Here is a 12,454-nt window from a genome sequence, read left to right as displayed (position 1 = left end):
TAATTACTGGAGTTATTACCCTTGGTTTCATTAATGCGATGCATGCGTTCCATGATGTTGTATTGCACTCATTGATCTACCAGTTATGTTGAATGATTTCTCTTTTAATATCAATTACTCACAAATACTTCATATATTTCAATCATACAAACAACTGCTCATTCAATGTGTGACGGGCGTATTATATACCGCTCGCGGTAACCTTGTTATTATTCATATTCCCATATATTTTCATAACACCAGTATACATGTTGTCAAGTAGAATTATAAGTATTCACTGTAACTCATGAGAATGATGTCCTAGATGAGAGGGGTTATATGGGTAAATTTCTTGCGGAGATTAGGGTGTACTGAAAATCATGTAAATATCTGTATGCTGTTTTACGTAACTTTTTAAACTATAGCAGTTTACAAGTTAATTGTTTTTTTAGAGAACCTGAGTACATAACTGACAATAATAAGGAATTATCTTTTGATTATGAATAAATAAACAGACATTGTTGTATTGTTCAGCAACAATTTTACTTAAAACTTATTCAGACTACCTCTCGATTGTAATAATTGATGAATTAAACTGGCTCAGAAGAAGCTATAATTTCCTTAAAGGCATATAAAGACTATTCAATTGACCTGCTAAGAATACAATTTGATTATACATTTATCTTTGTTTAAATTTCTCTCTGTTTTTTGAAAATTAACACAAATGATTTATATATAACTTACAATTTGATTGAAAATTAGTCACTATTTACTTTATCACATTCAAATTATTTGCATTCATTAACAAAATATTATATATTTGACTGTTTTATCGCGTACCTCAACATTTTACCATTTATTCATATTTGTTTGTAAGCTAGGAATTATCACGATACAATGAGACAGTCTGACACTTGGTAACAATGATAAATAAATTAACGCCAATTACTGTCTGTACTATAAAGTGTCACTGGCAGCTGTTCATGTATACACAAGGCAGTCCCTATAAACTAGCACCTGTGACTGCATATCTCTGAGTGCCAACATTTTTAATTTCCTTGTCCGACAGTTTGTTTTGACAGGATTTAAAAACATTTCCTCCAGAAATTTAACTGTATTAAGTATTATTTATTATTTGGATCTATTAAATTGTATTTAATTTTTAAACAGTAGTACTCATGATGTTACTAAACATGTTTACCCATGTAATATTTTATGATATTCACTTAAATGAGTTTGTAATTGCACATCAATTAAAGTCATAACGAAATGCACCATATGCGACACTGTTAATTATTTATGATATAACAACACATTATTAAGTATTTCGGCTAACTGCTATTAAAGAAAAAACTATTCAACTTGTGATTGTAAGAAACTCGCACAGACACACACACACACACAAATATACAGCACTTGTTGTTTATGTTGTCCTGTCAACAAAAATAAATAATCCTTATTCTCGAATACCTTTCTACAATGTAATTTAACTCCTTCTTCCATGTTGTTTTATGTTTTCTTGATAAACTGGAATTTAAAACATAAATTTCAGAATTCTAAATTTCAGTTTCTGTTAAGATTTAATTATGTACTAAATTTTCTGATTGATACCAAATATGGCAGTGTTCCAAATTAGTTCATGATATCATTCCTAAGAATTGGGGTATAAAATCCTCCAACTTAAGGGGGTTAAAAAAAAAATAAGTATGTATCAAATTAAACGTTTTTCTTGTACACATTTACTGCAAACAGAGCTGAAATTACCTATGGGGTCAACAATTTTGTTGATTTTTTTTTTCAGAATTTATAACCAAAAAATCTGAATTCAAAAATACACCTGAATAATTAAACTATATCACTAATATATTTGTTAAATTCTAGATATTTTTTGACTGTCACATTTTACAAGTTAAATAATATTAACACTGAAGTGCTATTTTGCAAAAACAGAAGTATTCTCACATTAATGTAACAAAAATATCATAGGTGATTTCATATTTCATGTAAAAAATATATTCCTTGTGTTTTTTTCACTTACCTGGTAAGTGCAAAAGATTTATTTGCACTATGTGGGTTTTTTCACTTAAGTGCTTAAGATATATTTCAATTATGTGTTTTTTTCACTTAAGGATGTATTCTTTGGTTTGGATCACATTCATGTCTCGTTTCGATCTGGTGTAACCGGTTTTTGTAATATTTTACAAATTATGATCCAGTTTAATAGCAAACAGGCGTCTAAAAAAATGCTAAAAAAATAGAAGCCTGTTGTTTGCAGAACCTTTTTTACAAGAATAAAAAAAAAATGACCACTTTGGTGTCCATTTTGAAAATGTGTATTAATGTGTATTTCTTGCTCTTCACAAAAGGCCAAAATTTCACCTTTTTGACACTAGATTGATCACTTAAATTGTCGTCATTGTCGCAGGTTCAGTTTTGCTGTACAATTTTGTAATGTTCAATATGATAAAAATAATATGCAAGAAAGTGGAAAATTATACATTATTGGTATTTTTTTTCATATTTAGTGGAACTAAAGCACTTTTGATATTTGACCCCAAAAAAGGTGAAAAATAGCACAAATAATAATGGGACCAAAAAAAAGCACACGGACCCCACATTTTTGTGGCTGTTTTAGAAAGAGAAACACATTTTCTTTTGATTCATTAAATATTTAAAAAAGTTTAATAGCGGAACTTTTTATTTCAAGCATTTAATCTGCAAAAAATGGTGAAAAAATGAGCATTTAAAAAATAAGGGGTAGGGTTAACTTTTTTGAGTTAAAAGAATCAGATCAAGAAATTTTACTTCAATAATTTAAAAGAAAATAATATTTTTATCAATTCTACAAACATTCATACATATCTGATAACACACTTGGAAGAAATTGTACAAATTTGTTCAGCAAATGGTCAAAACAAAACAAAATCACCTTAAATCACATATTGTGTTAAAGTGGTATCTTTGACCGATCATAGCACAAAATCCACCACACGGACATATTTGTTTTTGTATTTTTATTTGACCGTAAATTTGACAGTAGTATTATGGTATGGCGTTGTCCGTCCGTCCAGCGTCATCTTTGTTTGTCCGGCAATCTCCTCCTACATTTTTCGACTGATCTATTTGAAACTTGGTATACATCATAATCATGATTTGAAGTTGTGTCTCCCTAAAAAGAATTTTGATTCGACAATTTTTCCAAAATTTATTCCTCTTTGTTCATTTCAGTTTTTGATTTTTGTCCGGCAATCTCCTCCCACATTTTTCGACCGATCTCTTTCAAACTTGGTTTACTTTATAATCATGATATGAAGGTTTGTCTCCCTTTAAAGAATTTTGATTCGACGATTTTGGCAAAATTTATTGCCTTTTGTTCATTTCAGTATTTGATTTTTTGTCTGAAGATTTTCTCCTACTTTTTTTATAGCATATGATGCAGATCTTATTTCAATGCAAGAAAGTATATAACACTATATGGCAATAGACAGGCGTCTTTTGTTCCGCCCCGCGGTACTCTTGTCTACTATGCCATTAACTCGTTTTTCCAAAAATCCATATAAGAAAAAAAGTTTAATACAGGAAATTGTTGACTTCTCAGAGGTGTACATCCTTAAGTGCAAAAGATTTAATTCCATAATGTGTTTTAATGTGTTATCACTGAAATGCAAAATTTAATTTCCATTATATATATTTTCACTTAAGGATCCCCGGGGAGTCCCTGTGCCTAAAAATGTAATGAGTCATTGGTTCTTTTTTCTACGACATCGCTATTGCATAAGGCCAAAAAAATATATAGTCTGTTAAGGATTGTATGGGCAAAAAAACTAGGGTAGGTAGGTCAGATTTGGGTTATTTTTTATATTTTTGGTCATGTGATTATTACCCTACTATTTATTGTATGTAAAACAAAGAATTACATAAACAAGGTTCATTTGGAGGCAAATTGTGCTCCTTATGATGACATTTAGCGCCAATACGGAGCTGGAAGGCTTTTTGAAAAGCAAGGAACCTTCTAAAATTCGAAAATCAGCGGGTTTTTTTTTTCATCTTCATCAAAAAGTTTTGGGTCGAGGGTAAAAAGCTAGGGTCAGTCGGGAACCCTAAACAGACACCCCTTTTTTGGCCTAACCAAATTATTTCTGAACAATAACCCATACCTTGTGGTAGTTTCTTAAGATTTTTTGGGATATCATGAAATTTCGATTTATTTTTATTTTTTCTTCAATGGAACAAAATGAAACAAAATACATTTTATTTGATGCAACAATGGTTTATTAGAAATATAACACATAAAAAATAAAAACAATGTCAATACCGATGAACAAAAAAAAAAAAAAACCTGAGTAATTTTCTAACAATAATACTAAAACAAACAAAAATGCCCGTTACATGAATCAATAACATTCCGAGTGCCAATGCAACACGTTAAGGACAACGAAAAGAAAATATAGGTGGGAAAAAAACCCCAGCAGACTTACTTATTATACAAACAATTATAAAGATACAAAAAAGAGGGACAACTCTAACATTTGTACCAATAATAATTCTAAATCCCCAAAAGTCATATGTACGAATATAATACAGTATAATTCCAACCAAAAAAATTACTTCAATTTTACGTTGGGCTTGCATGTTGGCCATCAGTGCCACAACGTTGTTTACATCGTTACGACAGCTTTTTTTGTCCACACTTTCGCGATTGGAGATTTTCAATGCAAGGGACACAACTCTTAAATGATGTCTATAAACTACATAAACCTTTCTGATAGTCTGCATGCTGTCTATATATGGAAATGTATCTGATTGTTGATTTGTAAGAACCTGAAAACAAATTCATGCATTCCGATTTGATTGGCTCATGGTTGATTTCTTTCTTAATCTTACTATAACAAAATAACATCATTGTTTGTTATTTTCTAGAAATCGTGGACGAAGAAACAGTACCACATGGAAACTCCTGTTTTTTTTCTAATGTCTAAGGCCAATGATGATTTCATACCGACAACTTCGGAGAAAAACAGGCTTCAGCGTTGTGGATTTGGTAAGCATTTTTGGGTGGCAAAACAGTTTGAGATGCTTATAATTTCCTCCTGTAGGTCAATAAGTCAGATTACTGAAAAAAATTCCAGCGTTATTGTAAAAGCTTGTCAACTTTTCTTGATGGAACAATATAAGTAACACTGTAAGTCAAACTGTACCCCAAAGCCCCAAACACCTATCACTAATAGCAGGCTGGTAGTACATATTGAAAGGCCATGCATGATGAAATGCTCCTGTAAGTTGTTAAAAATGAAAGATTGTCAATTGCATACAATGCTTTTCATACCAATATGACTTTTTGGATAAAATCATTAACAAATACTTTCAGGATACCCCAGGATACAGCTTAGTCCCCATGATAGGTATCCTGTCGAGTCAGTTATAGAATTCCAAACATTGGAGGATTTTGAGGATACTCTTGTAGATTATTATCCTAATGTCAACCTAAGATTGTCTGGGTTCTACTTCGCTAAGGCAGACAAAGGGCGCCACTTGAAAGTGTTGAACCCCAACACACCAGTTGATCTCAGGAAGCAGATAGGCCAGGGGAAGTTGTTCCTGATCCCCAAGAGGGATTTAAGAGTTGTAAGCTCATTTTAGTTAATTTATTTACTTTCATCTAAAAGTGGGTTGTCACTTATAAATACAGATATCATATGAATTCCCGATTTTTTTATTTTGATTGTTAAAATTATTTTGACTGGAAAAGTTAAATTCTTCTTCTTAAATTATCTTAAATTATTTTTTACCAGGTGAATTGTGTGACACATTTATCAAAATCTACCTAGCAGAATTTTTTTTTAATCTTTAACTTAAATTCTCTTTACAAAATTAAAAAATGAACAGAGAAAACATCTTAACAGCCGTATACAACATCAAATATCATATATATTTATGACAAATATATTAATAACAAATATATTGATAAATATATGCATATTTCTTGAAATTTTAACATTGTATAGATAAGTTCTGAGAAATGAACAATATTTGGCATTGCATAAGAGTAGTTATATAAAAAAAATCTGTTGGGGGGGAAAAAGGGACATTTTAACGAGTAATAAGATTCCTCACCAATGTCTTGGGTATTGCAATATGTTTTGGTTCTCAACATGATTTCATCTTCCAGTTGCCACTATAAGTTTACTAGTTTTAAATTTACACAATATATTGTGCTCATTTTCCGGTTCATATGATTAATCTGAAGGTATTGTTTTTTTCAACCTTGTTCATCAATATTTATGAATATTGGAAGACATGTTGGCACCTAATGAATGGGCCTGTTCTAGTTTGTTTCTAAATGCTGATTGTTCAAATAGTTTAAAGGTTACCTGAGTAAAATAAGTTAAAATTTTCAGTACATTTGACCTTATGATTCTGTTTCACAGATGCAAGATGGTTAGCTAGCACCTTTGCAGTTTTGATATCTTATAGGTTATAATATCATAGCAAGGTCGATGAGAAAAAATAAAGATATACATTATAAATTATGTTAGGGTCATGAAGTGATATTCATTGTATATTTAAAAGCTGTGCATTGTAGGAATTTGGCGATTCCTTAATCCCCTTTAATCACAAAATAAAAGTGACAAACAAGATTTGATGGATGTATACCTATGTCCTCAATGATTGATTCACCATATACAAAGACTTGGTTATATCTACAGCCATCAAATGCAGACAGTGTTATCCAAAGAGAAGAACAACCAGCTGCAAGACCAGTAGCAACTCCAGAGGTACAGTTCAACAAAATAACTTTCAAGTGTGAATTATTAGCTCCCCTTGCCTAAAAGGTTAAGGACAGAGATGGTTTATGCCACACTAGGGTATATGTCCTCTATCAATAATTTCTTGAAAGTGCTGCTCAAACCTAACCATTTAATTGAATTCTGTAGTTAAGATATAGTATAACACCACTTGGGTCAGACAAATAAGTCCTAAAAGCGGAAGTGTGAATTTAAAAATCACAACTCCTTAATATGGTGAATGTTGTTTCTTTTTAATAAATTTGGCATGGAATATTGAATGCTAAAACAAATGACCTTGACCTATTTGGAGAACCACATGAGTAGCATATACAATAATTTAATTGAAAATTAAATAAAATTCAAATATGGCCTAACCGCTTAGTGAAGGCAAAGAGTGTGGTAAGACACACTTTTTAAAATAGTTGAAATAGATTGATTAAAGATGCCTAAAATTCTTGTAACCATACATTTTAGAATTTGTGTGATAAACTTACTGATTTAAAATGAAATCATTTAGATTTAAAAAAAAAAAAAGGATTTGTTTTAAAGAAACATATAACATTGGGATTGGCATCGTATACAATTTCTGTGATCACCAGGCAGCTATTATTTAACTGCAACATTTCGGTTCCATTGAAACAGTATGTCAAAATTTATTTATATTAAGTTAATGTTGGAAAATAAAAGTAAATGAAAGAAGTGCAAATATAACCTAAATGAAAGCAGGTCAATAATTAACCTACATTCTTTGCAACTAAACTGGTCCAAATTTCTTATTTAGCCACCCATTGGGTTACTGCATCCACCATCACGGGAACTGGAAGAGGATCATTCCATTGTAAGTATAAAATGTACCACTGATATGAAAACGCAAGTTTGTTGATGTAACAACATCAAGGCTATCAGATTGATTTCCTTTCACATTTTCAGCCAACCGGCCTCTTGTAGTGGGGTGTTCAAAATGCCTCATGTATTTGGTCTGTGTGTGTCTTTAAACAATTCTTGTTACTACCATTTCTTTGAAAATAATGAAGTGACTTTTTATCAAATCTCACAGCAGATTTATTTCATATTAATACTAGAGGTAATACTAGACCTACACTTGATAAGATTTTGGTTGTAATCAGTTAAAGGTGAAAAGTCACACATGACCACTTCTGAAAGAAAAAAACCTCATGAAACCCTCAACAAATAAAGTTGATATTTACATGATCTTGTGGTTATGTCAGGTTCAGGTTTTGGTGGACATTACTCAAAGTTAAAGGGTCAAAGGCCACACTTCACTTTGTTGGGGGCAAGATATTTATGTGTGCCTCTGCTTTCCTAACTTTCTTTTTAATATTTGGTTATTAATTATTGTAATGTAATCCTGTTTGGATATTTCCTCACTTATCTTATCTACTGGTCTTAACTTGTTTCACTCATACATTTGTATTATTATGTTCGATTCAGTTGTCTTTGAAAAAGGTTATAGCCTGTGTCTTTTACTCATTGAACCAAAAGGAACTGTAAATTTTACACTATATCAAAGAGAATGGGTTGTGTCTTCATATTACTCACAATACAAAATAGGTATCATCTTTCCTCAATCAAATTGTCAGGTCTAGTTAATAAAAAGCTACAAAATTACCCCAAAGAAATATTCCAGGTTAATATCAGGTTTCTATGTGTTTCAGCACTTGCCAGACTAGATGCTGTCTTTTCGGACACACAGCAGGTCACTGTGAGAAGAGACCACGTGTTTGGAGACCTCATGGACCTGGATCCTGGGGTGTTACAGCACAGACTCGGGGACACCTTTGCTGGGGAGTCTGGAGAGGATGCAGGTGGCCTTACAAAGGACCTGTTTTCTACATTCTGGGAGCAAGCCTGTTCTAGATTGTTCACAAGTGAGGATGTGTTGGTACCACACCTCCCTCCACACAGGTTTTCTCAGGCCAGTTCCATTTATCCAGTCTTGGGGAGAATTCTTTGTCATGGTCTTGCCTTGACAAAAGGTTTCCCCTTGCAGATATGTCGAACTGTCCTGATAAGCACTGCTCTGGGTCAGATTGCGGAGGATAAGAAAATCATTTTAGAGGATTTCTTATTGTTTGTGTCTGAGCACGAGCGCGCTTTGACCCGGTAAGGTCTAGACTCTTTCACGTCATTGACATCTGATGAGCTTTCTCAGTTGACGAACATGTTTGCCAGGTTCTCTATGTCGGTCATGCCTACACAGGACAATTTCAGACGGCACATAGAGAATTTGGCTGCATGTGAGCTGACTGGGAAGCCTTTGTTCCTGTGTCAGCTGATGGGCTCAGGCATCCCTGAAATCTACAAGGATGTCTTTTTCCATCAGGTGACACAAGGTGACCTGGTGTCTTTGTGTGAAAGACTGACGCCTACCCCTTCTCGTGTCATTGGCCTGTTGAAGACAGAGAATGACCTGTTGCGACCTGAGGAAGAGCGGGTATTGTACTTCTTGAAAGACTTTGTTTATTCATTGTCTTCAGAAGACCTTTCCCGCTTTTTGCAGTTCGTAACAGGGTCATGTGTAATGCCAACTTCCGGTGGTATCACTGTCTGCTTTCATCATGCACAGGGCCTGTTGAGATACCCTATTGGTAGAACTTGTGGCAATGTCATAAGTGTACCAATAGAGTATGATACTCTGCAGGAATTCAAGAGAGAGTTCCTTAGAATTATTAGGAATGACGAATCATTCAGAATGTTTGTTACTTAAAGAATGATGTTTTTTCCAAATGAACTTGAGATCTCTCTCTGTCATTTAAACAAAACAAAAGCATGCATAACAATCACTCCTTGCCTCAGGTATTTGAGGTTCCACATGATGCTTGTCAACCAGTACTTCCAGTTTAAATATCAGGGCAAAATTAATGTGTTATCTAAACTGTGATCAGTGTCAGTGGCAATGAAAATTGCTCACAATACAAAATTGTGATAGGTCTGTTGCTAGGCAACAGACCTATCCATCAAGTATGGAATGATTACTTTGTTTTGATAAAGACAGTATGATTATACGCCAAGGAAAAACCAAATGTTTAGGGTTTTTGTTGTTTGTTATAGGCCTTCCCTCATCTGTAAATCCCTTTCATTACCAATTGTATTTATTATTCGAAAAATACAATGCTTCATGTGTGGAAAAAAGGAGTGACAACAAGTGGGTGTTATTATCTTATTATAAGTCATATTGTGAATACTGCTCATGATATTTAATAGTGGTTTTTTGTGTGTATATATATTTTTAATCATTTCTCTGTAGTTTTGTACACATTTTATCCATTATTAAAGTTTCGTTTTTAGCAAAATGGATATATTTTCCCCAGAAAGTATGTAGTTGTTTTTAGTTCTGCTTGATTGTTGTGCAAAATGCGTTAAGTTAATCTGTACATATGACATCATTCCTGCTATCCATGTCAATTATCCTACTGAAATGTTCTGCAATGTTCAGTAATTTGTTTTCAAATGAATTGGTTCCATTGTACGTTTTGTACCGACACAAATTACAACTTGATACTTGTTTATTTATTTATTTATTGTCTTTTATAGTAAAATCATGTCTTGTGTTGTTGAAAAAAAGAAAATTATTCAATTGGTTTCTCCAAGATATTTGGTCAGAATGTTTGGGAATAGTAACAGGAAAAGCATTAAAATCAGGTTTATGAGACATATACTAAAAAAATGTGAACAAGTCACTAATAACAAAAGTTAAGTCTCACTTGTGTCAGATGGAGCTATAGTTTCCTAATGCATTGAAATTATTTGAAATATTAACTGTATTTTTATTATCTTTTTTTGTAAGAGAGAAGAAACTCTGTAGGAAAACTGTACCAAGTCCCACCATTTTCTTTGTATATGGGAATTTGAATAGCAGTTCATATATGTTGATTAAGCAAACACAACAGGTGCTAGGCTCCCATTATGTAAGTAAAGATTCTTGATAATGAATCCTTTTTGTGAAATGATTAAAGTGAAATCTAAATTTTAACAAAATATTTATACTTATTTGAACCTTACCTCATTTTTCATTTTTTAAGTGTTGTCTTTTTACTGTCCTTTCTCTTAGCTAAATCAATTTCATACTTCATATCTGTGTTCAAATTCTGTGTCTCTTTTTAGGTATTATTTATGTATTATTTATGTATTATTATATTGACCTTTGATAACTGTTGATTTGTCATCTTGAGTTACAACATTGCTTATGTTCTGATTCATGTCATTGAATAAAATGTACAAATAGTCATTATGTAGTCATTGTTTTATATCTATAGTCCTTGTAATTTTAAACACACAAAAAAAATTAATAACTAAATTTGTTAGGGGATACTAAATCATGGTGCCCTTTTAAACAGTAAATATTATTTTTACACTGCAAAAACAAGTTACTGTTTCCCAAGCATGCAGGACATTTCATATCAGTTCATTATTGTGGTTTGATGTAGACATATTGTTCAATAAGGAGAATCCTACAGACGTGTTCTCAAAATTCTCCAGTGGTCTCCTGATGCTGAATGTGTACATGAATTTACAAACTGTGGACGTTGGCAAACTGAGCCACAGGCATATGCAGATCGAATTTGGTAAAAACAGAATTAATTTTTGGATTTTTAGAAACCAATTAACTCTTTGCTTAGACATTGGGGGATCTCAGGTTTAAAACATAGTCTGGCGCTGCATTTTCCGCTCCTATTATTGGCTATAGCCCATTGTTTTATGTACTTGGTGCATGTTCAGTCTGTTACTACATGACTGTTCCCATGATGTTGAGTGTTACTACATGACTGTTCCCATGATGTTGTGTATGTTACTACATGACTGTTTCCATGATGTTGTGTATGTTACTACATGACGGTTTCAACGAAGTTATGCATGTTACTTAATTACTGTTCCCATCATGTTGAGTATGTGACAACAATAATGTTCCCATCATATTGTATGTTACTATATGACTGTTCCAATCATGTTTATATATTACATGACTGTTCCCATAATGTCGTTTATGTTACATGTCTGTTCCCATGATATTATGTATATTACAACAATACTACACACATACAACATGACGGTTACCATCATGTTGTGTATGTTACTAAACGACTGTTACCATCATGTTGTGTCTGTTACTACATGACTGTTCCCATGATGTGGTGTCTGTTGCTATATGACTGTTCCTATCATGTTGTGTCTGTTACTATATGACTGTTCCTTTCATGTTGTGTCTGTTACTATATGACTGTTCCTTTCATGTTGTGTCTGTTACTACATGACTGTTCCCATGATGTGGTGTCTGTTACTATATGACTGTTCCTTTCATGTTTTGTCTGTTACTACATGACTGTTCCCATGATGTGGTGTCTGTTACTATATGACTGTTCCTTTCATGTTTTGTCTGTTACTACATGACTGTTCCCATGATGTGGTGTCTGTTACTATATGACTGTTCCTTTCATGTTTTGTCTGTTACTACATGACTGTTCCCATGATGTGGTGTCTGTTACTATATGACTGTTCCTTTCATGTTTTGTCTGTTACTACATGACTGTTCCCATGATGTGGTGTCTGTTACTATATGACTGTTCCTTTCATGTTTTGTCTGTTACTACATGACTGTTCCCATGATGTGGTGTCTGTTACTATATGACTGTTCCTTTCATGTTTTGTCTGTTACTACATGACTGTTC

The 12,454-nt window shown here is 32.8% G+C and overlaps 1 protein-coding gene across 4 annotated transcripts in view; it reads left to right on the top strand.

Annotated features, from left to right (window-relative positions):
- LOC110465550 overlaps positions 1-9,503 on the top strand; it is an 11,004-nt gene extending 1,501 nt beyond the window's left edge. For 2 of the 4 annotated variants that reach the window (XM_021521464.1, XM_021521472.1), the window contains exons 2-5: positions 4,900-5,020; positions 6,687-6,755; positions 7,549-7,605; positions 8,444-9,503. In XM_021521464.1, the coding sequence (XP_021377139.1) occupies positions 4,927-5,020; positions 6,687-6,755; positions 7,549-7,605; positions 8,444-8,895 (672 nt within the window). In that variant the 5' untranslated portion in view covers positions 4,900-4,926 and the 3' untranslated portion in view covers positions 8,896-9,503. Of the gene's footprint in view, positions 1-4,899; positions 5,021-5,347; positions 5,605-6,686; positions 6,756-7,548; positions 7,606-8,443 lie in introns of all 4 variants that reach the window. The other 2 variants (XM_021521488.1, XM_021521481.1) reach the window with 2 other exon arrangements.
- Positions 9,504-12,454: the final 2,951 nt, after the last annotated feature.

This window comes from Mizuhopecten yessoensis, unplaced genomic scaffold (genome assembly GCF_002113885.1).
Source record: "Mizuhopecten yessoensis strain PY_sf001 unplaced genomic scaffold, ASM211388v2 scaffold1591, whole genome shotgun sequence".
NCBI lineage: Eukaryota > Metazoa > Mollusca > Bivalvia > Pectinida > Pectinidae > Mizuhopecten > Mizuhopecten yessoensis.
Note: the sequence above shows the minus strand (reverse complement) of the source record. Positions and strands in the feature narration are given on the sequence as shown.